The sequence below is a fragment of the Pan troglodytes genome, chromosome 17, assembly GCF_028858775.2.
Source record: "Pan troglodytes isolate AG18354 chromosome 17, NHGRI_mPanTro3-v2.0_pri, whole genome shotgun sequence".
NCBI lineage: Eukaryota > Metazoa > Chordata > Mammalia > Primates > Hominidae > Pan > Pan troglodytes.
In genome coordinates this window covers 68381054-68407655 of record NC_072415.2, presented here as the reverse complement: position 1 = coordinate 68407655, position 26602 = coordinate 68381054, and the positions used below count along the sequence as shown (strand labels likewise).

General features: G+C 43.1%; 1 protein-coding gene across 26 annotated transcripts in view; it reads right to left on the bottom strand.

Annotated features, from left to right (window-relative positions):
* NEDD4L (NEDD4 like E3 ubiquitin protein ligase) overlaps nt 1–26602 on the bottom strand; it is a 363613-nt gene that overhangs the window by 59740 nt on the left and 277271 nt on the right. For 11 of the 26 annotated variants that reach the window (XM_001140979.7, XM_063795749.1, XM_063795747.1 and 8 more), the window contains 9 exons: nt 25382–25432; nt 18958–19019; nt 18330–18432; nt 16507–16673; nt 12539–12671; nt 10753–10929; nt 7769–7843; nt 6120–6179; nt 490–621 (listed from right to left, as the gene is read on the bottom strand). In XM_001140979.7, the coding sequence (XP_001140979.1) occupies nt 490–621; nt 6120–6179; nt 7769–7843; nt 10753–10929; nt 12539–12671; nt 16507–16673; nt 18330–18432; nt 18958–19019; nt 25382–25432 (960 nt within the window). The remainder of the gene's footprint in view (nt 1–489; nt 622–6119; nt 6180–7768; nt 7844–10752; nt 10930–12538; nt 12672–16506; nt 16674–18329; nt 18433–18957; nt 19020–25381; nt 25433–26602) is intronic. The other 15 variants (XM_001141065.7, XM_063795752.1, XM_063795748.1 and 12 more) reach the window with 2 other exon arrangements.

Genomic DNA, 26602 nt, shown 5'->3' with positions numbered 1-26602 from the left:
AAGTTAGCTTCATAGGAGGATCTCCCAGTGTGTGTGATTAGGAGCGCGAACCCAAACAACAACGCAAACAGCAATAATAAGAGGTCTGGCCTATTTAAAGCGTGGAGGAAATAATTAAACATAATGATGGGGGAAAGGATGGGGAAACACATTCAAGGGAAATAAAAATGAATCACTAGCCCAGCATAAAAACTAGCCTCGGATTAAAGTGGGGGCTGGGCAGGGAAGAAGCTACACACTGCAATAGGCTCTTACTTTGAAAATATCTTTCACGTCACATTTTTAAAATATATTCAGTGATAAACTGATTTGAAAAGCAAATTCTTCCTTAGGCTATTATTGTATTTAAAGTAATGCATTTTCTTTGTGAGAAAGCTTTTACAAATACGGGTCTTTCAGAACAATACATAAACACCAGGAACGGAGTTCGGTCATGTACATTTCGGCTTCTATGGCCTGCGGTTTTAAGTTGGATGGCAATCTTCGTACCTGCATGATAGGTCGAGTCCAAGTTGTGGTTCGATTGTTATGATTGACATAGTATGTGCGCCCCTTAGCATCTTTTCTTTCTTCCCAGCCTGAAGGCAGACCCGGCGTGGTATGTACATAGGCCACTGATGGCTGTTTGTGCAAGAAATCATTATTATTTAACACCTTGCATTTGTTTTCTGATCAGTTTAATAAAGTAAGGTACACCCAGATAATTATTTTTTCTAGACAAAGTTAATTAGATCTATTTATATAGAAAACACTTACAAGTGTCTGGAAAACAGCAATAGATTTCCAACAGCTTCAAATCTACTGTGAAATGAACCCCATACGGTTGCAGAGTCCAAATTCTTACAGAACTTGGTTCTAAGACCCCGTAGTCTCAAACGTAAAGGGTTGCTGCTAAGGCGATCATAGGGAAAGGGAAAAACATTATCATCTGTTCTAGCTACTAAATTCCACTGCCAAACCAGGTAGAGCTTAAAGGTATTTCAAACTGTCCAGTGTCACTGTGTATGAGAGGGATGCTCTGAGTTTCTCCTCGATGTAGCTCCCATGGGGTGCTCTTCTAGCTTAGGCCTAAATTCCTCCACCAGCTTAGGACCCTAACACTGTAGCTTCTGGGGCAAAATTTTAAAATCCCAACACAGAGCCCCTTCTCAAGGATACTGATGGTCACACAGTAGCATATAATCTGGAGGACCACCCAGGACATCTGTGTGCCCCAGCTCAGGAAGTCTCCCAGCACCCAGCCTCACACCCCAGGCTGTGTGCACCCGAGTCTGCTGATAGGAGTGTGTTTCTTTGAAGGTGAACACAGCTTGGCAGTTTTTGGGTTTAGAGACCTGCCCAGCGTAGAGTGACTGTATTTAGACAGTCCACATTTGATCACAAGAAGATCCCTGAGAAGCAGTCTAAGAAATGCAGTGTGGATGGAGAAACACTGAAAAACAAGGATGTGTTGATGATGTATGGAGGCACTGGGACAGATGCTGGAGATCAGGGCTGTCCCAGGAGGGCTTGAATGCATAGGCGATGCATGTAATATCTGTGCCTGCGAAAGAGCTCTAAGTGGGGAAAAGCTCAGAAACCAGAAGCCGACCACAGCTATACCACGGCTCCTAGGGGAATCTAAAGGTATAGGAGGAGCCCATGCCTTAGGAATAACCTCTCACGTGAGGTTACAAAAGGAAGCTGCTTCTTTTACTTCCAGATATTTTAGCAGTTGTCGTTTTCTTGTTATTAGGCTGAGGATACTAATTTCCTCTGAACCTAACTTCTTCCTGTGCTTATGCCACCTTTTCCCTGCACTACCGGCAATGTGTCTTGGTGAAGGTGGTCACCTGGAGTTCCTTGGTGGACTCCAGGATCTCAAATTAGAGAAAGCACCAACAAGGACGCTGCCGGGTAATTTGGAAACCCCATCCACAGAGAAGCAGTATGTTAACCTCACAGGCTTAAAAGCACAATTCAGAGAAAGATCACCTGGGTAAGATCATGAAGCAGCTGATTTTAGATTATGTGTAAGAAAACTTTCTGCTAATATTAAGGAAAACCATTTCCTTAATATTTCCCGAGATAAAGTCCTAAAGCTCCCTAAAGATAGTTTATAAAGACACAAAGACTCGGATCATGGAGCATTCTGGATCCAGGTGTGGAGACTCAGCAGGAGCAGAAGAAACATCAACACCGACTTAATCCTTTCATGAATATTAAACATCGATGAATTAGCATGCAGCCTGAGTGAAGCTCCTTCCTCCCCTCCTCCTCCAGCAGTGATGCCAACACAAAGAGCTACGTGGATCCGGGCACTTCAATGGACTCCCCTGCTGAGCTAAGTTGTAACCTAAGTTCCTGGTCAATTAGTATCTCTGGCAAAGTATGTGCTATCAAGTTTTGACCTACTATTGTTTATACAATCAATGAAATACTAAATGGAATGTGTTACATTCTCAGCTCCTTCCGCCCAGAGCCCTCCCCTTCAGCCGTTCTGGTGATCCACTTCCCCCTCTCCCAGGCCCCTTCCCTCCCATAATTCCCCACTCCCCCTGGCCCCGCCCCTGGAAAACTCAGCTCCGGAAACCTTAGCTCTGGAAACCTTAAGGATATTTTTGCAGTTACTGAATCTCTGGAAACGACACTTGGGAGGCAACTGATCAACTGAAAGCACATGGATGTGTCATAGATCATGTCAGAACTGAATCCTAAAGCTGTATGAATTCTAGCAACCAGGTTACTTTGTTTTTTCCTTTTTGAGACAGAGTATTGCTCTGTCGCCCAGGCTGGAGTACAGTGGCACAATCTTGGCTCCCTGCAACCTCCGCCTCCCATGTTCAAGTGATTCTCCTGCCTCAGCCTCCTGAGTAGCTGGGATTATAGGCAAGCGCCACCATGCCCAGCTAATTTTTGTATTTTTAGTAGAGGCAGGGTTTCACCATGTTGGTCAGGCTGGTCTCGAACTGCTGACTTCAATTGATCCACCCGCTTCAGCATCCCAAAGTGCTGGGATTACCAGTGTGAGCCACTGCACCCGGCCATACAGGTTACTTTCATACAGCCACAGTGAACAGCACGAATCAGTTTGTGGAAAATTAGGAGTGTAGTACAGAACACTGAATTTGATTAAAATGCTCATTCTCTCTTCTATTGAGAACTGAACTGGCAACCTGTAATTTAGTTACATTTATGTGAGAGGGCAATTTGGAAATGTTTCTTTACAGTGTTCTCTCCAAATGACCACATAGAACAACCTGTGCTGATGATTCCATTTGTAACTCACACTGCCTCCCACCCTGCACGGCTAGTTGAGGGGGCAGGACTCAGCTTCTACAGACAGGCCATGGAAGGGCCCGCCAGGAAGCCAAAACCAGCCTTCTGCTGTTCTGTGCTTGTGAGCATGTTCCACGCTAGCTTAACAAAAAAGTAATCAAACCAGTTAGAAACTGCGACTTAGTTTAACATTTCACAGCTTTTCATCATAGACTGAATACACTACTGCTTTGTGATGCCCAAAAGCCATTAGCTAGAACTTCCTAGTGGCTCTGTTTCTTTCATTAAAATAAAGAACATGATTGTAAACTGCAGAAGTTTCAATATGCTTTTAAAAATAACCACTTTGACACTGACCATCACAGATTTGCCAAGACTTGCACCAACCCAGTAATGGTGGCTCGTGTATTTTTAGAATATATACAACAAAGACTGAAAGGACTGTGCTATCCCTCTCCTTTTATCTCATGGGGAGGGCCCTGGCTTAGTCTGCCAGAAAGTGACACCACTGTGCGTTTATTTGCCATAAATCAAAGGGCTGTGGTTTCTTGGCTGAGAATCAGGGCCTGTTTATTAGACTACAGGAATGAAAGCACTATCATAGAAAGAAAGCTATATCAGGACGGTTACTTCAGCACAGCGTATGGAGTTGAAAGGGCAGGATAGGGGGAGCAGAAAGTCCTTGAATGTCAGGAAATTAACACTGTAGTGCCTTTACATCAGTGAATATTATGTAATTATTAACATGTCCCAGAAGAATGAACATAAGTTCAAAAAAAAACCAAGTTGCTAAGTAATGTATACATGACATCCCATTTAAAAAAAATAACATAAAGTGGCACAATGTGTACCTATGTGTACACAGCCGTATGTCTGTGAGAGCACAGGGGCAGTGAGATGATATAATACCATGATGGCTCCAGCCCAGGACAATACACTTCAGTGTGAGTGATGTGCAGAGGAACAGAGGGGATGCCAAAGAGGGAAACACGGGGTGAAGAGACATAATTGCAAGACAGGAAGTCAAGGGCATTCACGACAAAGGGTGTGGAAGAGAAACATGCAGGATACAGCAGAAGAGAAACGGATGTGATCCTTTCAAACCTAACTAGGTAGGGAGATCTATCTACATCTACCAAAGTAGATGAAACACTTAGGAATGAATATTGCCAAGCCTGTGGAAAGAAAAAACCCAACCCATGCTGAAACTCAGTGATGGGGAGGGGAGAGTGCAGGCAAGAAGGCAAGAAAATGGCAGTCTAACGTGCCACCCGGGATCTCATTCAGAGGGGTCACCTTGTCCCGCCAGGTGACCCTTGCCATGGAGCCTGGTACTGCAATGATTCCATTCCTACTTCATTTACTACATCAGCTACCACAACACTCCAAAGCTACACGCAGGTTGCAAGGCCAACAAAATACAAAAATAGGTGATATACAGATGATGTTCATCAGCACTGAATTCAACTAAAATTATCTCACAAAATGATCTTGTCCCCCTCAAAGCTCCACTACTCCCACAGAAATTACAAGTGCACAGTGGGAAATAGTTCATGTAGAATTTCTTGAATTCTACTGGAGGCTGCCTCACTCAACACATGACTCACGTAAACCACTGTAGCTCAATATCTTAACCTGAGCTGAGTGTTCTGGGGCTGACTGTTGCCAGTTTGATTTTCCTCTGTACAATGCTGAGCATTAAATTGAAGTCATCAACATCTTTAGAAAATCAGCAATTGTATACGTAAAGTTATCCACAAGTAATGAGCAGTTACAGCAAAATACAACACAGGTGAAACAATAAGGAAATTCTTTTTTTTTTTTTTTGAGATGGAGTCTCGCTCTGTCGCCCAGGCTGGAGTGCAGTGGTGCGATCTCAGCTCACCGCAACCTCCCAGGTTCACGCCATTCTCCTGCCTCAGCCTCCCGAGTAGCTGGGACTACAGGCGCTCACCACCACGCCCGGCTAATTTTCTGTACTTTTAGTAGAGACGGGGTTTCACTGTGTTAGCCACGATGGTCTCGATCTCCTGACCTCATGATCCACCTGCCTCGGCCTCCCAAGGTGCTGGGATTACAGGCATGAGCCACCGTGCCCGGCCAGGAAATTCTTTAAACAGCTATTGCAGTGCGAAGCATAAACTATAAGCTAGCCTAACTTTAGGGATCAAGTAGAAAACAGGCAATTAAAATACAAATCTAAGTCACCCACAAACAGGAATACCATACATTCTTTAAAATAATGAATAAGAATGGTTGGCTTAGAGAAACATAAATTTTTCTAGATCACTTACATATCCTAATTATGCTCCCTTGGAATTACGGAAACTTGTTCATTGTGTGAGGAGAGCCCCTGGTGGCAGAGAAAGGGTCACTGGTGCATTCTGGGGACAAGAAAAGTCTAACCCCCTGTGAAAAATGTGGTAGGGGAGATACAGAAAAGAGAAGGGCCCTGGGCACACCCAGGAATCACACACACAGTCTCATGCAATTCCTGTGGCTTCTTTGATGATCTTCCAACCAAATTATTTTAACCAAGCATTCTAATGAAATGGAAAAACTTATCAGGAGTACAAACACTAAAAGTCAAAAATATCTTCTAAACGGTCAAGTTAAATGCACTTAACCAAAGCCTGATAGTATTCCTAATAAAATTATGTGGGACTAAAAAAATCATTCTATTTTACCCAGTACCTTTAAACAATCCCCAAATGAGAAGCTTAAAATAAGAAACGTGTGCAGCTCTGTAGCACAAAGGAGCTAATCTTATTTTTAAAAAGAGCGTATATTCACCACTACACGAAATATTAAAACTGCCTCACGGCCTCTTGCTATTGATGTCTGATAAAGTGGATCATTACCGTTGGTTCCTCACCACCCGTGACAGTTGATGAACGCGCTCTCCCAGCTGGGGCACTGGGCTGTGAATGATAATTTACATCAGTGAAACGCACTTAGGGGATGAGCCCCTGCTGTCTGAATCAGGGCCCACTGCTGTGGCAGCGCTGTAAGGCAGGTGACATGAGATCAGAATCCCTGAAACCCACCCTGTCCAGACAAAGCCAGCAGTCGCTGATGACCAGTAGCACAAAGGAAGCGTGACCCCTATGCCACCCAAGGTGGCTCATCCTTGACCTGGGTAAACAATGACAACCTCAAAAGAGTGAGCTGCCTTAGAGAAAAATGGAAAGCTGGTCTGGTTTTGCCTGCCATTGTCAAATAATTAGCAGATTCTGAAATCTCCCCAACCTCAAAACTCAAGAGGCCACTGGTGATCAGTGAGTTTACAGCATCAGAAAGTACAAAGAAAGAGGGAGGAATCACCAGTTTCCAGGAAAGTGAGTTCTTTGGGAAATAAAATTGACATTGATTTTGAAAAGGAGAGAAAGTGCCATTCGTTCAAGGAAAATCACAGATCATGAGGTTGAGAAGGATCCTACCAGTCCATCTCAGTTGATTGTTTTGTTTTTGGGGGCCCTGTACTGAAACCATCCCAGAAAAGACGCTCTTATCAAGCTTATTATTAAGTCTCTCCAGTGTAAGTCACAAATGACTCTATTATTTTGACTGCTTCCTTGACTAGTATACTCATTAATTTTTTCTCAAACATAAAAAATTAAAACCTAGGCCAAAATATCCTTTGAAGTCAAGAAAAAACATACATGAGAGGGAAGACACTGTGATTTCAAAAACCTTAAATGCACTTTTCCCCCTTCAAATTCATACATAATACATTATTAGTCTTAAAAATGATCAAGGTTTTGTAGCAACAGACAAAAACTGTCAAGGTAAAATATCAAATTGAACACATTAAAACCACATATTTTCACCTCCAAAAGAAGAAACAAATTTATGTAAAATTTCTTATTTTTAATGTGTACATCAAACATCTCTCAAGGCAGTTCTAGTCTGCCTTCCAACTTGAATATTTCTTTTTACATACATCAGATGTTACAAAATCCCCTACACTTCTACATTTGCTGATAGCTATTAAAATGATGAGAGAGTTGGAAAGAATTATAGCCAATTCCTGGTGAGCAGAGCTGCCTTTAAAGAGAAGGTACAGAGACTCTGTAGAGTTCAGACTTCAGGTCATTAGGAAGGGAAAGGAACATGTGGACGGTCGGTCGCCCAGAAGAGTTCTTCCTGGTTAAAGGGACTCAATGTGTTTTCAAAGTACAGATCACTGGAGCATAACTATAGTAACTCAATAAGGTAAAAGGAATTACTAACTAAAGTACCAAGAAGTTTAAGTGAGCAAATCAAAATTGGTATAAATTTGGGTGAAAAACTAAAGCAATGGAGGTTCCAGCATTTTAGAGATGGGTGGCAGTAACAATTCTCTGTATTGGAAATCCACTTTCCTAGGGCAATTGGCCAGGAAATTTAAAAACATCTCATTTATATGGTAAATAAATTTACACAGGAAAAACTCTTTGTGCAGCAGCCCAGATGATTGTAAATGAAAGCCCAAAAAGTCAATTGATGACTGGAAATTAGCATGGGTTACCGGTGGTAGATGGCCCTGTTCTGCAACTGCGTCGGTGACACTGCATGACCTCAACCTTGAGGAGGGTTCTCTTTGCTGGAAGGAGAGGAAAAGACAGGAAGCATCAAGAAATATATTCTTAAAAGCAACTTTCATTGGTTTAACAAATATATCACTCAACCATATTCACCGCTCTTCGATATTAGAAGGTAATTAAATGAAACATCTTTTCAGAACAAGGACAGTCATCCTTGAAAAAGTTATCTTTCACTTTAATTTTCAGTTAAGCAGACTGGAATTTTGATTGGTCCTTAGAATTAGTGGCAAAAATAAGAGGAGACCAAAACTTTCAGAAAGGAGACTCAACAGGACTTTGCAACCCTCTAATGCTGCTTTACAAACAGAAAGAAGCTAGCAGTCTTGTAGTTTGCTTTAAGATGCACCCTCAGGGTAAATTTTAATGTGATGTGAATAGACGGAAAAAGAGGAAGAAATAGTGATATGTGGCTACCCAACATTTATTGATTATTACAATTGAGAAAGAGTCAGTTGCATCCTATATTCAGAGGAGCTCAGACATCATCTTGGCCTACTTCTGAAAGATCTGGTATTTATAATTTTAGCTGCTCTTTTTTTTTTTTAAATATAGAGTCTTGTTCTATTGCTCAGGCTGGAGTGCAGTGGCGTGATCTCAGCTCACTGCAACCTCTGCCTCCCAGGTTCCAGTGATTCTCTTGTCTCAGCCTCCTGAGTAGCTGGGACTAAAAGCCCCCACCACCACACTTGGCTAATTTTTTGTATTTTTAGTAGAGATGGGGTTTCACCATATTGGTCAGGCTGTCTCGACCTCCTGACCTCAGATGATTCACCCACCTCGGCCTCCCAAAGTACTGGGATTACAGGTGTGAGCCTCCATGCTCAGCCAATTTTAGCTTCTAAGTGGACTTCAAGTAGTAAAGACAGGAATGATTAAAAATAGTGAGATCAAGCTTAAAAAAAAAGATCTACTGTGTAGTGTCTTAATATTCCTCTAACTTGTTTGTATTAGTCTATGTGGTTAAATGAAGCCTAATTGATATGAATGAAGATTAGCAGCAGGTCACACACAGAAGCCAGAGTCTCCTTATCGGCAAGTTCATCCATGGTATCGGTTTCTAGTATTTACTCATTTTTAATATTTTGTGATAAGTAAATGGTACAAGAAGACTCTGTGGTAGGGATGGGGGACAATTCACATCTTCCCACATTGGTTACTGTGAAAGAATCAGTCTTTAATAAAAGTGTCACTCTGTTGCTCAGGCTGGAGTGCAGTGGCGCGATCTTGGCTCACTACAACCTCTGCCTCCTGGGTTCAAGAAATTTTTGCACCTTGGCTTCCTGAGTAGCTGGAACTACAGGTGCACCCCACCACACCCGGCTAAGTTTTGCATTTTTAGTAGAGACGGGGTTTCACCATGTTGGCCAGGCTGGTCTTGAACTCCTGACCTCAGGTGATCCGCCTGCTTCAGCCTCTCAAAGTGCTGGGATTATAAGCATTAGCCACTGCGCCCAGCCAAAGCTCATGTTCTTGCCCTTGAATACAGGGTAATCCCAATAAGCAAATATCCGATTTGACTCTCATTTAACAGTGAACATGATGTGAAATAATACAATATTGTATTTGGGTCTTAATGATATTTCACAGATCTAGAATAATTAAATTCAGGAGCTCCTCATTTAAAGAACTAGAATTGCTAACTTATGATTATTGCTGAAAAAAATTACGGTGTTTACTTGGTTTACTAAAGGTGTGTTACTGCCATGGATTCTGTGGTACCTCCTTGCTTTCATAGGTTTTAAATACAAGGCTTCATTGTTTATGTTGTTTCTATAACAACAGTTTTATCAGTTCAAATATCCCATATATATGCAATTTCTTTTATCCTGTCCATTTAGTACTACATTTTCATCTTGGCGACACATCTCTTTTTGAAAAAGTCACAGAATTTTAATGTGAAATCACATTAACTGAATGATAAATGCAACTCATGTAATAGAGGCGTATACTGTCTTTTAAAATAAAAACACCATAACCAAAAAGTAACAATTTTGTGAGTACTTACTTGCTTTTACATTGTATGCAGTGCTATCATTTATGTTTGTTATGGTCATAGTAATGACTATTTTTTTTTAGGATGCCATTTTCAGTGGAGTGATTACCATCATTTACTATTGTACATTTTTAAGTTCAGTTTCTTGAGAAACACTGAGACTTCATTTGCTCTTAATTCTATGCACAAGCAGGGCTTTTCTATGGGTTATTTCTGCACAATTTTGTATTGTCAAACATGGAAGTCTTTGTGACTGATTCCACTGGGCTCAGGCATTGGGCCCATCTGAAGCTTCTAGAAAGTATGTTTCTGATGGTTGAGAGCCCAAGTTAAAATGCTACCTTGATGACAGTGTCACAATTTCACAACATTTCTCAAGGGTTCATACTCTGGGACTTAGGAGACGTCTTCTATCTCCCATTCAAACCTTGTCTTGGATGAGCCACTTAAGCATTGTGCCCTTATCAGCAAAATGAGAATGATAAATCCTGCAGAATATGACTTAAGAGGACTGATTAGGCCCGATGGCTTTTAATTGTTACTGTGAAATACTACCTTTGTGATAAAGGTACTATTTTCATGAGCCTTTTGGCTGGGAAAGGAATTCTACAAGGTTAAAGCTAATAATTACAGACATCATGGAGTTTTACTTCTTTGAGTTCTTTATAAACCAAGAAAGTGTTAGTGGTATAAGGGTGAGCAAAGCTGCCTTCCAAATCAAGAAAGATTCTCACCTGCTTGGGCTAATTTTAGTACAGTCCTGCTTCTCCTAGGGAAGGAGGAACTTTGGAAAATGTCAGAGTTAGCTGGGAGCTGGAAGACCCTTGGTCACTATTTACATAAGAGATTCTCCTTAAGCAACAAAAAGCAATAAAACATTGCTCAGCTTTTCTTTCAAACAAGGCCACTACTTACAATCAAAGAGCTGAACTGTTCCCCATTGGAGTCTGGAGTGATCTGAAGCCTTCTGCTTAGTTCCTCTGAGAGCTCCTGAGGGCTGGTCCGAGATCCTGGGGAGGCCGGTGGTGGGGGCAGAGCCAGACCGAGAGAGTCTCCAGCGATATTCACTTCCTCTGAAATGGTCTCCCAAGGCTTTCAGAGAAGGAGACACTGGGGTAAACACTAGGAAGTAGGGATCTACCCAGCTCCCCAGTGAAACCATGTAACAACAATGGCCCTGGTGATAACTATAATTAACACCTACTAAGTGCCTCTTATGAGGCACACAACCTTCACAATAATCACGAGGAAGATAACTCCCCCAATTAACAGATGAGGAAACTGAGGCACAGAGAATAACCTGCCCAAGGTAACATCTAGCAAGTGGTAGGGCCATGATGTGAATCAAAGAGGCCTGGTTCCAGACAGAGGCTGTGCTCTTAACCACTTTATAACACTCCTCTCTGAACAGTGACTGATTTCCAGCACTTGTTACTATATGTGTGGGCAAAAAAACAAACACACACACACACTTCTCTGGAGTTTATAAACAATTGTCATGGATTTTCTTTTACTTTTAACCAATGAGGATTCACCGTGAGAGCAGCATAGAAGCTATACGCTGTAATTAAACAATGGTATAAAATAACTTAGAGTGAATGTGTTATGGAATCATTACTTTTGCTTTTCCAAGTTGAATCACCACATTCTAAATGATCTTCCTAACACAATGTCTAAGAAGAATGGATTTTTAGTACGTAAACAGAGCTGGTAAGACAGCATGGAAGATTATGGCTAATTTGTTGTTTAATTCATAACGTTTTAAGTAACATACCATAACTATTTAAAGGGAAAATTACACATTTCTGTTCACCTAAATTTATATTTTCATGGTAATAAATCTCTTCCAAGTGTCAAAGCAACTCAATAAAAATATGCATATGATACCCAAACAAGTTACAGGGCTCATTCAACAGCTCAACTATGATAAAAACAAGCTGTCATTTAATGAGACATGGTTAGACCCCGGTGAAAAATAAATTACAAAGTAAAAATATCTTAAGATTTTCATACTGAAACATAATGTGGGCTGGACACAGTGGCTCATGCCTGTAATCTAAGCACTTTGGGAGGCCAAAGCAGGTGGATCATGAGGTCAGGAGTTCAAGACCAGCCTGGACAACATGGTGAAACCCGTCTCTACTAAAAAAAAAAAAAAAAAAAAAAAAAATTAGCCATTGTGATGGCATGCACCTATAACCCCAGCACTTTAGGAGGCTGAGGCAGCAGGCGGATCTCGAGGTCAGGAGATTGAGACCATCCTAGCCAACATGGTGAAACCCCATTTCTACTAAAAATACAAAAATTAGCCGGGCGTGGTGATGCGTGCCTGTAATCCCAGCTACTCAGGAGGCTGAGGCAGGAGAATTGCTTGAACCCAGGAGGCGGAGGTTGCAGTGAGCCGAGACTGCACCACTGCACTCTAGCCTGGGTGACAGAGCAAGACACTGTCTTCAAAAAAAATAAAAATAAAAATAATGTTATTCCCATTTCTACAATATAGAGCCACATATACTTGTCAAATACGGCTTTTATAGGCACTTTCAAATTAATATTCAGATGGTAATTAATTCCCTGCATCACTGTAATCTTTACATTTTCAACAATGTTTACTGAGAGAAGAAATTATGATATAAAATCAAGCTGGAGAACATGGGAAGAAGGAGCTGCCGGGCTTTGCAGCATTCTGGGGACATCGTACCTCAGGGACATCTCCGCCCTCCGAGGGCTCGGGCTCCAAGTCTTCGCTGATGTGCCTGCGGGAGCGGAAGCGCCGGTGTGCTGCCTCCTGGTTGATCTGTCTGATGTTATTGTCCGACTCCGAGGACACGTCCCTGAGCATGCAGGAAAGGGGGAAAGAGAAGAAGAGAAGTGGTTGAGATCGGGCCCTTCATGACAGTCCAATGCTCACGGAGGGCCAGATGGCCACTAAAGTGTCAGCGTCAAACACTGACAACTAGCTGGTCATCCAATGTGAGAATTCTCCCACCATATTACTGCTAAAGTATAGGTTAAGGTTCATTTCAATCAAATAATGCAGTTTTAAAACGCATTAGTCACACCATTTTGAGCATCTTTCAGGCATATATTTCAAAATATACCTTAGTGTTTAATAAAAAACAGAAATCAAAGTCCTCTGCCCATTTGCCACAGTGACAAGTCAGACCTCTGGAAGCAGAGGTGACAGGCAAGTTCACACAGCAGCTGGGCAGTCCCAATCCTTCTAGAAGTCCAGCAATGACAAGGCAGCTACTTTTGGTCACCAGCAATTTGACCAAAGACTACAAAAGGGACAAATTCAAAGCTGTCATCTGGAGGAAAGTACACCTGATCCAACACGAATTTTTTTCAGCTGCTTTCTAGCTCATTTTAACAGAATCTCAAAATCGTGACACTGCATTTACCTCCTTTACCCTACTTTAAAAATCCTAATAACATCAGGAGATAACCTCTCAAGTCAGCCGGGGTCTGAAGAACACCGAAACATCATACCCTATTTTTTGTCACGTGATGCTCTCAATTCAGGATCTAAAAGTTTTGATTCAATTTGGAAAACTTTTTTGGGCTGGGCATGGTGGCTCATGCCTGTAATCCCAGCACTTTGGGAGGCCAAGGAGGGCGGATCACTTGAGGTCAGGAGCTCAAGACACACCTGGCCAACATGGCAAAACCCCGCCTCTACTAAAAATACAAAAATTAGCCGAGTGTGGTGACGCTTGCCTGTAGTCCCAGCTACTCAGGAGGCTGAGGCAGGAGAATCACTTGAGCCCGGGAGGCGGAGGGTGCAGTGAGCTGAGAGATCATGTCACACTGTACTCCAGCCAGGGCAGCAGAGTGAGACTCCATCTCAAAACAAAACAAAACAAAAAAAAAAAGAAAAAAGAAAACTTTTTTTTTTTTGCAGTAAATTATAGGCAATCATACTTTGGGGGAAATACTAGTCAGAGGCTTTTAGTGTACAAGTTTAAATGCCAAAAATTTTTTCAGGGAAAACTGTCACAGATACTTTCAGTAAGATAGCATATCCCATTAACAAAAATTATGTCACAAGTTAGTATCTCAAAAGTTGAAATCTTTATTTCAGACTAATTGAAATACAGTACTTATCAAGAACACTCATTATAGACTCTTTCTAAAACACAAATTTTAAAGTTTTCTCACTCATTCTGAAATGAACTTATACTGTATCCCAATAAAGGGCCTGCTAGCAGAGGTTGTGGTGGAAACTCTTTTTCCTTAACTAACTTTCCTCTTGCCTTCTAGAAGTTATGCCCATTGGAAGGAGGCGCTCCTCAGGTTCTGCCAAGTTCTGCTGTGTCCTTCCTGGCTCAGCCTCTCCCTTTGGCATTGCTGCCTCCCTGATGGGGCAGTTATGCCTCTGCCTTCTCCCAAAACTACATGTGAACCCGAACTTGGATTAAGAACTGCATTTTTTGGCGGGGCGTGGTGGGTCATACCTGTAATCCTAGCACTTTGGGAGGCTGAGGCGGGCGGATCACCTGAGGTCAGGAGTTTCAAACCAGCTTGACCAAGCCAGTGAAACCCCATCTTCACAAAAATACAAACGTTAGCTGGGCATGGCGGTGGGCGCCTGTAATCCCAGCTACTCAGGAGGCCAAGGCAGGAGAATCGCTTGAACCTGGGAGGCGGAGGTTGCAGTGAGCCGAGATGGTGCCACTGTGGGTGACAGAGTGAGACTCTGTCTCAAACAACAACAGAAAAAGAACTGCATTTTTCCCTTGTTGCTCTAGACTAGTGAAGAGCCAGCAAGTTATACCTTTTGTTTTAGTTTCTGGGACACTGCCACCAAAGATGGTTTCTCTTTTAAATCACTTTATTGAGGTCTAATCAACACATTAAAAAGCTGTTCATGTTTAACGTACACCTCTTGATGAGTGTGGGGACATGTCTACACCTGTGGAGCCATCAAAAAAATAGTATATATTTTAAAATGTATGAAGTGTTTTCTCAAGAATTCCCTCGTTAGTTTCACAACTCTGTGAGGTAGAGAAAGTAGCAATTATCCCTATTTGTCCCCAAAATACAAACTCTAATCTGCATGATCCTTATTTATGAAGCTGAATATTTTTCCATATACATATTAGCTATCAGGATTTTTTCCTTTGTGAGTTGCTCCTGGCCACTTTTCTGCAGAGGTCGCATGAGGATCTACCTTTTCAGTACTCCTTTCTCATGCTGTTGAGCAAAGGTAGATAATGGTGCTTTGCTTAGGATATTGCTACCAAGATTCTTCTAGTCACTACATGTAACCAAGCCCAAGGTGGGTCCAAATTCATTTTTACTACAAATAGCTACAATGGATTACAATAATTCTAATAGCTATGGGCGTTAATCAAAAGGAAATAGTAAGCAATAATATAAAAAACAAAAAGAATCAACCAAGCTATTTCCATGGGAAAAAACTTTAACAAAAGATAGTTCAGCATTACCCAGCTGCTCTGATATTTTTGCTGTCCTGAGACCATTTTGCTGTCCTGAGCTAATGCCCGTGCTGGGTAGTCTAAAGCTGATCACGAACAGCTGACATTCACGAGAACCCACCTGGGGGCTCAGGGAAGACAGGCTATTCGTTGTTCCAGATTCTGCAAGCTTTATCTCTAAATTAAACAAAACCTAGACCAGAAAACTTGGCCAACCTCCCCACCCACAGTCATATGTGGAGTATCTTTACAATTTCTAAAGATAAAAGGTTTTTAAGAACATGATACCTCATACTGCTTGTTGTCTAAAATGTATCATTAGCCACTTTCTTTCAGAGTTCGAGTAGACAAGAAAATTATACTACCCAGTAGACTTGCTTTTATTACATACTGAAAGTTGTATAGTTCATTGATAATTTCCTCCTTGTCTTGGCTGCTAAGCAGCTCATAATTTCTAGGATAAAATTCCTTTTCCTTAAGACTTTCTTTTTGCCCTTCGATGTATTATCAATAGACTTAGATCTTGCTGTATAAAATGATTTAAAAACAAGCTGCTACAAAACCATTTTTAAAGGCCATGAGTTTTAACCAGTGTTTATTTGCTATCAATCAAACCACAAATTGCTGAGGGAACAAAACAGGAATTGGTTTACTGCATCCCTGAGGCTGGTGAGGGATTAAAATACACAGTAATTACTAATTCTGATTTTGCAACTCTCCCATGTGTTTCTGATTATATTAAGGGGCTCAAATTTCCTTAAAGAAAAAAAAAATTTTGAGGTTTCCAAATCAATGCATTGAAGAGAGTAAAAATCCAAAAACTTAGAGAAAACAGAAAATTGCAAAGCCAATTTGCTTGCCGGTTCTGTTCTGGGTCAGTTGGGAGAGAAAGGTGAACAAGAAAACAATATAATCAACAAATGTAAAATAAGTCTAAGAAAAACAACCTCTGCTTTGTATTTCAGGAATCGACATAAAAGAAGACATAGAAAATAAATCAGCTCATATTGAAAACAGCAGCATGTGACTCAAAGGCAATCGCTTACAATATACAAGTTCTGACTGCTCTTGCATGCTTTACGTAAATGGAGAGGAATCTCGTACCACACCACCATCTGCTCTTATAGACATATGATTTATTTCCCAGCCTTGTCCCAGAGGGCCGCCATATTTGTCCCTAGCTGTGCAGTGCACATGCACGTGTTCCTGACCATCACACGGTACTCACATCAGGCTTGGTCGGTGCCACTGAGTGGTCCGGTTGTTGTGGTTGACATAGTAAGTTCGGCCTAAATTGTCCACTTTTTCTTCCCACCCGGGAGGCAGAGGAGGAGGAGGAAGTTCCTCTTGGTGCTGAGAAGCCGAGTCATTTGAGTCAACAACTTCCCATCCATGCTGCGGCATAAAGTTAAAGGGACGATTATGAGGTTGGTTCTTCGGCTGTAAGAGGTCATCACAGCCTGCCCTGCATGCCCTTCTCCTTGCTCTGGGGCTCTCTGGCTCTAGCCATGGCTTCGGGGCCACATTTGAGTAAATTCCCAATTGAAGGCCAAAAAATATATATATATCAATTCTAGAAAGGCCTCAAAAATCTTCTGAGTAATAGCCAATTAATTGTGCTGCCCTCTAAGATGACTACATTGCAGGACAACACAATTTGGATCTGCACAGTCGGTGACACTACTTAAGTCACATCATACTCTTTCCATACGTCATGTTTGTTATTTTGACTTGAGGGCCTCCAAGGCTGTACAAAGCCCTGCCAATGATGCGGGTCACATTACAGCTGCCATCTTTTCAATACCTCTATGAGGTAAAGGGAGCAGGGAAGATGAGCTGCGCTGCACCTGTGTTCTAACAGAACTCATGGCACAGGGGACCAGAGGCCCGGAGTCCTGTTGCTCCCCAGGGAGGTGGGCTTTGAGAGAGAAGCCTCCTCTTTGCATCCCAAACAACCGCAGGAGCCAGGAGTCTGGAAGCTGCTGCCTTCTACTCAGGCCCTCTACACTGGCTGTGTCCATACCAACGGGTTTCATGGTACCAAAATTCAAGTTCCATTTTTACAGCACATATTTTAGGCATTACGTATTCCCTTCCTAACATCCTCTGCTAAAATCACTGGAAAATTAAGTAATTCACTGGTTACTGCAGTTGGAAGGCAAGAAGAGTGTAAAAAATTCCTTGGATTTGAGATGAAAATCTGTTGACGTGCTTATGAAATGTTAACATTCATAAATTTCTACCACCCACATTATTCCTCTTCATGTATATAGAGAGATGAAGGCTTGTAAATGAAATAATGCCTGGAAATACGATCTCTCAGGCGGAGGAGTGTTCGGGTAACTTCTCCACACACATTATTCACATATCACATATATGCAACAGCTGCAAACAGATGTGAGAATAAGCCCTAGAGAGGTCTCGTTTAACGGACACTTTGAGAATATGAGAATTTGCCTAAAAAAACAGCACTGGCCGAGGTGTGTGCTGAAAAGGTACGATAGGACCCACAGCATCAGTCTGTGACAAGGTAAATACAGGCGGCTCTGTCAGGAAGGAAAAAAGGGACATTCCTCTGGTCAGCTCATTGCAGAATGGCATTTCTAGAGGAAGGTTTTTCTACTGCAGGCTGTCACCTGTGGCCAAATGAGTAAGAAACTTGAAAAAAAAGTGATTTTCTAAAATCCTCCACCCACTTTGAAGCAACTTCAATGGCTAAAAAGAATTTACAAAGAGCTGCAAGTCCATAGCAATAATAGGATTCAATGTGTGAGGAGACTTTCACAGAGCTGTGGGGCTAACGTTGGGGAATAGGCATGGCATTGTCTAAAGAGAAATCTCTCCGAGGATTGGTGTTGTAACATAAAAAGTTCATCTTTAACCAAAACAAATAACTGCACTGGTAGACTATCAATGACCAATTTGTGGACATATGTACTTTTTTTTATATTTAAGCTTTCTAAACTTTTATTTCCTTCAATTATAAAGTTTGAAAGCAAAACATGAATATGATCTCAAGGCAAGGAGAGAGGCCTGACGCCCTCCACGTACCTCCATGTCATCCCTCTGGTCACTGTTTTCTTCATCTTGACCTCCATTTTTTGGCATATAGGCCATTTTCAATCGCAAAAATCCCTTAACTCGAGACTTATGACTGCACACATAATGGAAGAAAATTGGTTAGAAGGGTTGTGACTTCAAAGGACACTTAAAATCGTCTTCAGCAAAAGCCAACCACCACAGCACGCAGGGCAGGCATCCCCACCCACCCATACCCACAGCACACAGGGCAGGCATCCCCACCCACCCATACCCACAGCACGCAGGGCAGGCATCCCCACCCACCCATATCCACAGCACGCAAGGCAGGCATCCCCACCTATACCCACAGCACGCAAGGCAGGCATCCCCACCCACCCATACCCACAGCACGCAGGGCAGGCATCCCCACCCACCCATATCCACAGCACGCAAGGCAGGCATCCCCACCTATACCCACAGCACGCAGGGCAGGCATCCCCACAGCATGCAGGGCAGGCATCCCCACCCACCCACACCACAGCACGCAAGGCAGACATCCCCACCCACCCATATCCACAGCACGCAGGGCAGGCATCCCCACCTATACCCACAGCACGCAGGGCAGGCATCCCCACCCACCCATACCCACAAGCCTCACCTTCTTGGTCTGAGGAGAAAGTCCTTAAATGTATAGGGTCGCTCCATGGTTGGATCTTCTGTCTGTGGGGAAAAAACAATAAATTAAATTTTAATATTCCTAATAATTTCATGTTTTAGATACAGGCAACTGGATTACAGAGAATATATTTTGAATTTTAGAATGTGGCACCGCTGAATGTGTTTCTTCACTTGGTACCTGACAGTCCACGGAACTGATCTACTAGAGATCCACTAGATGTCACTATCCACACCGGGTTTTAGGAGCCAGCCCCAGCCACAGACAAATGACAAAATTACAGCTGTCATTGCCAAGTAAAATTTCTAACTGCAGGGTGTGGCCTCAGTCTCACAGAGCTGATTAACTTCGGAGAACCAGCGGTCACCGGTGCCTTGCTATATGCCTGTGACTCGAGACACATATGAGTGGAGTAAACAGAAGAATATACAAGATTTAATCTTTGAGGGAAACTTTGTTTTTTGCATTAAAATCTCACATCATCAGCCTAAGAGAATTGAAAGACTATCTCCTGCACAGAGATCACCCCAGGAAGCAGCACCGATCAACGTTCTGCTGAGGTTTAGTTCATGAAGCTATGAGTACAAGTGGAGTATTTGTTCATTTTTAAAGAAATCAGTGTTCATTTGATTGTGTGAAGTTCGTTGCGAAGTTCCTACCAAAGCAGGAAATTGGATAAATAAGTGTGACTATTTCATTAATCTTTAAATACTATATACGCAGTAAAACCTCAAATACTTAGACCCTTCAATTAAACACAATTTCAAATACTTTTATAGCAAGAGATAAACCACAGTCCAGTGATGTACTGTATCAGGTTTGTGTGCGCGTGCATGCACACACGTGTATGTACGTATGCGCTGCTATTTGAAATGTTATCTGTTTATGTCATTCTCTGCTTTAAACTCTCAATGGGTTCCTACTCCTCTCATAATAAACTGAAAATTCTTTCCTATGACTTAGCAGACCAACTATAATCTGGCTTTGAATCAACTTTAACCTCATTGGGAACCAGTCTCTCTTCCTTCCTTGTACTCCCAACCATCCTGTCCTCATCTGCCATGGATGCAGATTATATGTACTGCGGTAGGGCCCATGCACAGGCAGGTCCCTCTGCTGGACAGCTGACTCTGGATGGCATGGCTGTTTCCACTTTGTCATCCAAGTGTGAGATCCCAGGTCTCATCCTTTAGAGTTCCCACCATCAGCCACCCTTATCACCCCCCATCCTATCGTCCTGCTGTATCTTCCTCATATCACTTTCTGAAAGTACCTGTTCATTTGTTGACATACTAGTTTATTATCCATCACTTCCAGAATGCAAGCCCATGAGAACAGAGACTTGAATTTGCTCACCATTGGATCACTAGGTGCCAAGAACACTGCCTGGCACCAAGTAGGTACTCACGTAAGCACTCAATTCATCTGATCTGTAGTAAACTATGGAGGCTCTCAAAATTCACTATCATTGAATGAAGTAAATTATATTTTCTAGACTGTTCTTATGAGGCAGTAATAAACATACATTTTGAAAATATTTTCTACCAAAAGGTTTGTAAATATATATAAGGAAATAAATGGAAAATTTATTAAGAAAACTATTGCTGGTTTTCCTTCCTTTTTTCATTTATTAAACCAACATTTATTTATTTAATTTAGAGACAGGGTCTTCTGCTGTCCAGGCTGGAGTATAGGGGCACAATCATAGCTCACTGCAGCCTCAACTTCCTGGGCTCAAGTGATCCTCCCACCTCAGCCTCCCAAGTAGCTGGGACCACAGGTGTGTGCCACTATGCCTGGCTAATAATTTTATTTTTTATAGACATGGGGGTCTTCCTATGTTGCCCAGGCTGGTCTCAAACTCCTGAGCTCAAGACGTCCTCCTGCCTTGGCCTCCCAAAGTGCTGGGATTACAGGTATAAGCCACCATGCCCTGCCAACCAACAAATAATTTGAGAGCAATACTATGTCAACGACATGTGGATACAACATGGTATAGCAGCCCTTATGGTTACAATTACAAGGGAAGAGCCATCATGTCAACAATCCACTAGAAGCTAAGGCAGAACAAATTCACTGACATAGAGAGGTCACATTCTGTGAGACTTGGGGTACAGGGAACAGACGGACTCTAACTTGGAAATCAAAATGGTTTTGGATGTGGAGTTCAATACAATACAGGGTGATGGGAAGGCTTTGAGAGGTAGAGAACTGGGAGAAAGGACAGTTTAAACATAGGAAATCAAACAGTATGACAAAGCCTACAGGATCACCAGGGGGCATGAGCAATCTAGGAGCAGCAGAGAACATGCAAGAGAGTGAAGAGGGAAAACCACGGAGCTTAGAGGGACTCTGAACCTGAGTCTGTCCATACCCTATGCAGCTTAAATGACTGATACCACACAGGTCAAAAGGCAGATCTCCTAGGTTTGCATCCTGGCTTTGTTACTTACAGAGCCAAGTGGCTAAGGGCAAGTTCCTTATCTCTCTTGGCCTCAGTGTCCTCATCTATAAAATGGGGCAGTAACCATAACTTACAGGGCTGTTGTGAGGATCAAACCAATCAGCTGAGTTGGTTTCTATAAAGTTCTCAAGGGCACGTGGCACACTCAACAAACACTAGCCATGTTCACTGGCCAATTCTACACGTTCATTTCATTTGTCAGTACTGCCAACTCAATGCCAAGCAGTAACAGGTAGGGTATTAAAATCAAAGTTCACGTTCATTGAAATTCTCTAGCCTGAATTAGAAGATGATCTTATAGATAACTACAAGATTCTTCTTGGCATTCATCCAGGTTCCAATCTGATCCTGTTCCCTGGAGCAGAGCTGAGTGGAGACTCCCAGGATGGCTTTGAGGGTGCTCCTGGTGGAAAGCCATCTTAAACACACTGCTGCAAACAGTGCTATTAGCCACAATAGCCACAATGCTGCCCCCATTCCAGGGTAAAAGCATTCAGAAGAAAATCTGGATACTCAGTACTTTCATCTTGAAAGACAGTAGCTTTCAGCCTAGGTGCATTCACTATGGAATAGAGTGAGATAAAGGATTCTGCAGGCAAATGGAAGGAGAGGGCCCTGCTGGGTCCCTAGACTCGAAACCTGTATGCAACCACTGCAAGCACCTAAGCCTTGGGCAAATCCACCCCATGCCCACACCCTTGACCACATCACAGGCTCACAATGATGCTGGACACCAGGGTCAGATCCAGCACCACCAATGACCTGCTTACTGCTGGGCAAGTCCCCTCCCTCTCTGGGCCCAGGCTTTTTCACCTGGAAAATACTGGGAGTGAATCAGTGTCTCTCAAGTCCCTCCAAACTCCATGATTTTGAATTCTGCGCTCATGAGAGGGAACCATCAGCCTGCTACCTGCTACCAGCCATCAGCCATAAACACAAAAGGGGTAAAAGGATGTTGGTCAGCTGAGCTACCTCCAAGTAGAGGCAGGGCATCAAATAATACCACCACCCTGAAAATGCCTCATCTAGGAAAATTTAAATTCCAGAGTGAGCCATGGTTGTCTTAAGTGGCACATGACTGGGATTTAGGAAAACTTAATGTTTTAAAATAGCTCTCTCTGCCCCACTGCATTTCCCAGCGATGAAGAGATTTCGTGGCTGGGCAAAGGTGGGTTACTGAGGGCTCCAGGGGAAGGGGAGACAGAGCTGACAAGTCAAGAGGAAGGTGCAACAGGCAGACACCTGCCAGAAATCTCACTCTGTTAATACAGATCTCGGAGTTCTCTTTATCGCTAAATAATTAATAGATTCAAGTTATCAAATGTCATATGAACTTTTAGACAATGATGCACTGAATTTAACAGACAAATGTGAAAACGGCAGTTGAAAAGTCAACGATGGTACAGTTACAGCTAAGTTTGCTCTTGGTCTCTCAATGTAAAAGCAAAAGGAGAGCTTGCTCTGTCTCCAAGGCTGGAGCGCAGTGGTACAACCATGGCTCAGCGTAGTAATGACCTCCCATGCTCAAGCGATCCTCCCACCTCAGCCTTCTAAACAGTTGGGGCAACAGGCATGTGCCACCATGCTGGGTTAATCTTTAAGTTTCTCTACAGAGACAGGGTCTTGCCATGTTGCCAAGGCTGGTCTTTAACTCCTGGACTCAAGCGATCCTCCTGCCTTGGCCTCCAAAAGTGCTGGGGTTACAGGCATGAGCCACTGTACCTGGTCTATTTCCTTTTATCTAAAGCTTGGTGGTTTTGACAAATTTTGAATCTACAGACTGTAAATAATCCACCTTGACAATGGTCATATACTAATCAAGAACACAGCATCCATAATTCAATCCACAAAATACACTCATATGCTCCCGCCCTCTCCACACTCACACCTGTGTGCTATCACACAAATAGAATGCCACTGTAATTTCCCCATGAGCACCCTATACACACGACCAAACATACACACGAAAGCACCTGAAATCCTGGATTCAAAAGCCACGTGCATTCAGAACACGCAACTTGGGTTCTACCGCCACATGAATAAAGAATATACCTTCACGCCTCTCCTTTTGTTTTCTTTGTGGTCCATCTCTCTGACTGTAGTTGGCTGTGAACAGCTAGTCAGTTTGAAGTATGGAGGTGAAGCACGCCACTGCAAGTTACCCTCTGGGCACACGAGTAACTAGGGGCACTCGGTCCTCTCTGGGCCTTCACGGCTCTACCCTCTGCAATCGGCTGGCTTCTATTCCTGCCCTGTGCCTCTGCACCGCTTCCTTCTTTGAAGGCTCACTGACCCTGCCTCCACTCAGAATCCAAAGCTAAACTATTCTTTCTACTGACTTGGCCTCGGAGGAGGAACCTTTTTCTATTTTCTGGGAGCCCTACTCAACCTTTCAAGACCAGGTGCTGCTCACTCACTCAAAAAAGAGCTTGTCAGAGCAAGGTTTTTAAACATGTCACTTTTGCCTCTTACCAAATATTAGAATATTTGCCTCTCAGAAAATAATTTCCCTTGGCCAAGATGTGGTTTTTACATTAGGGAAAGGGTGGCTGGAGACGTCCATAAAAGAGCTGGCCCATCAACCAACACTGTCTAAAAGTGTGAGAAGATCGCAGCTTCAGTCTGAAGAACATACACAGAAGACCTCCCAACGTAGAAGGATGCGAGGTCTTTGCTCACAAAAGGTGAAATAGTCACATCCTCCCAACGTGACCTGAGAAGAGCAGTCAGGTTTCTGATGGCTCATGGAGTAGGTCTCACGCAGAAGCCCCGGGCAGGCCCCTCCCGTGGCACCCTGGAGCTTCAGAGTTTTATAAAGAAACAAACAAGGTATTTTAAGAATATCACTTTCACTTCCAGTCCTTTGGAACCTTGCAACTTTCTTCCTTAACAGCTCCCCTGAGTGAGTAAGAGTAAATTACTTGCTATCACCTTCCTTCACAACACATCTTCAAAGCTTACTTGGTATTTAACATATGGAAACAGCCATAATTTCCACACAGCAGGAAGCTTATGCTAGGGGGTTAAGTCACTTTACTTTATAGACTATTTATGCTACTTGCTCACACAAAGCATTTAAAAAAATAACACAATGCCCTTGTAAGGCAGAAACATTCGCCTTTCCTCTCTCAGCTGCTACTTCTATCACGTCGTCGTGCTGCCCAGGGAAGAAGGCCAGGAGGAAGGCTGGGACAAGCCGGAAAACTGAAGCTGGAATAGGAGATGGGGATCCACCTTTCTCAAGGCCTCCAGGTCCCAACTACACATTCTGTCTGCCCTGCCTCCTGTTTCGGGTGTCAGCCCTAATACCCGTCACTAGTCAACAGCCTCGACTGCTCCGCTACTTTGAGCAGAGAGAAATGGCAGCGCCACACATGCTAACTCAGTGCGTGTTCCAGCGAGGGTGGGTGTTCCCAGCTGACAAGTTCACTCAGAATGAACAGGCTCTTCTTTTGTCACCATGCTGACTGAGAAAGCCAGACACCAAAATCTGGGAAATGCTATTATAGTTTGTGTAGAGGTATCCAAGAGAAATGGCATGTGCGGTTCCAGACAAAGAGTGCAAACATCTGATGGGACCCGGAGGATGCATTAGGAAGCAGAGACAGTAAGTGACAAGAAGGGAGGCCTGAGTGAAGGAGGTGTCTGTTTTGTAAGATGTGATACACAAAGGTGGAGCAGCTGAAGTGCAGAAAAGAGAGGGAGCTGGTGGATGGGAACGCAAGCGCACGACTCAGGCACCCTTGACTACTCTTACAGCCAGCTTCTCCTCCATCCCCTTGAAAGGACCACTTTCCAGAAAGGACTAAGGCCACAGCACACATGCTTCATTTCAGCCTTCTCCACCGTGGTGAAGAAATGCCACTCTGAAAATATGCTGACTACAGACAATTAGAAACCCCCGCCCCCAGCACGAAGCATCAAACATGAGACTGTCCTTACCGGAAGGTGACTAAGGGGCACGTCCACCTGGCCCAGGAAGTCGTCTCGTGTCTGTTAGGAAGAGAACAAAGAGTTAGTGTTTCCATTTCTTCACTGAGCGTCAGCATTTCCTAAAAATGTTTTATCATGAATAGAGACAAAGGTCCAGGGCCTGGCACTGGAATGTGGAGGGCGGAAGGCCCCGAGGAGACACGAGTAACCACACCCCGGGAGACCAGGAGCCCGTGCGCCTGGACTGAGCTGGCTGAGATTCTGTCTGGTGTCTGCTACCAAGCACAATGCTATGGAAGCCTCTGTAGAAGCTGGGAGAACATGATCAGTCAGGGAAGAGACAGGCAGGGTTTGAGGGCACAGCTGGGCCCAGCTGAAAGAGAAGATGGCAAACAAATGCTGGGAACATTTTAATAAGTGTTTACTGATCCAATGCTAAAAACTAAAGAGCTTCTTGAGAGCTGAGAGCCAATGGAAAAAGTATATGGCCTAGTTAACAATGCATCTTACAAACTGCATCTCACAAAAAAATACACACTTTTTAAATCCAGTAAGTACATTGTTTTTTTTAATCTAGTAAGTGCACTGCTTCAGAATCCACGTATATGGATCAGGTCCTGCTAATTTCTGGACACACCATGCCTCTCCCTCTCCACATCTACCATACTGCACGTATCTCTCCCGACTTCAAAGAGGCCCAGGTGAAAATCATTTGGAGACACGCACCAGTCCCCTCTAAGGCTCTGGGAGTCATCTGGGAAGTCATGATTCAGCTCCACAGGTCACTGGCCTGGACCACACGGTGTCCGATAGACCACAGTCACACTATATCCCTCAGTTACGGTGCTTGTGGCATGGCCTCTGACGTTTAGATGACCCGAGAAGCAAACTGGAACACAATGACTATTTGCCGCTCTCATATAAAAATATGCAGTTGGTTCCACCACATTCAAAATGCGTAAAAGCTGGGCAGTTCTTTAGATATGATGAGACCAGCCCCATAGCCAGCTTCAGCCACCTAAGAAGGAATCCAGCCTACCTGGTGCTGAATGCTGGCCTCTTATTTCTACTCTGCTAGTTTACAGAGAAAGTTTCTAATTCACATATGCTATTTTTCAAGTGTACTTGAAAAACATTCTCTTCTTCCATTTAAAAGGAAGCAGCAGGTAAATATGAATGAGATTTATTGAAATGACTTGCTCCAAGCATAGCAATTCCTTTTAGATAATT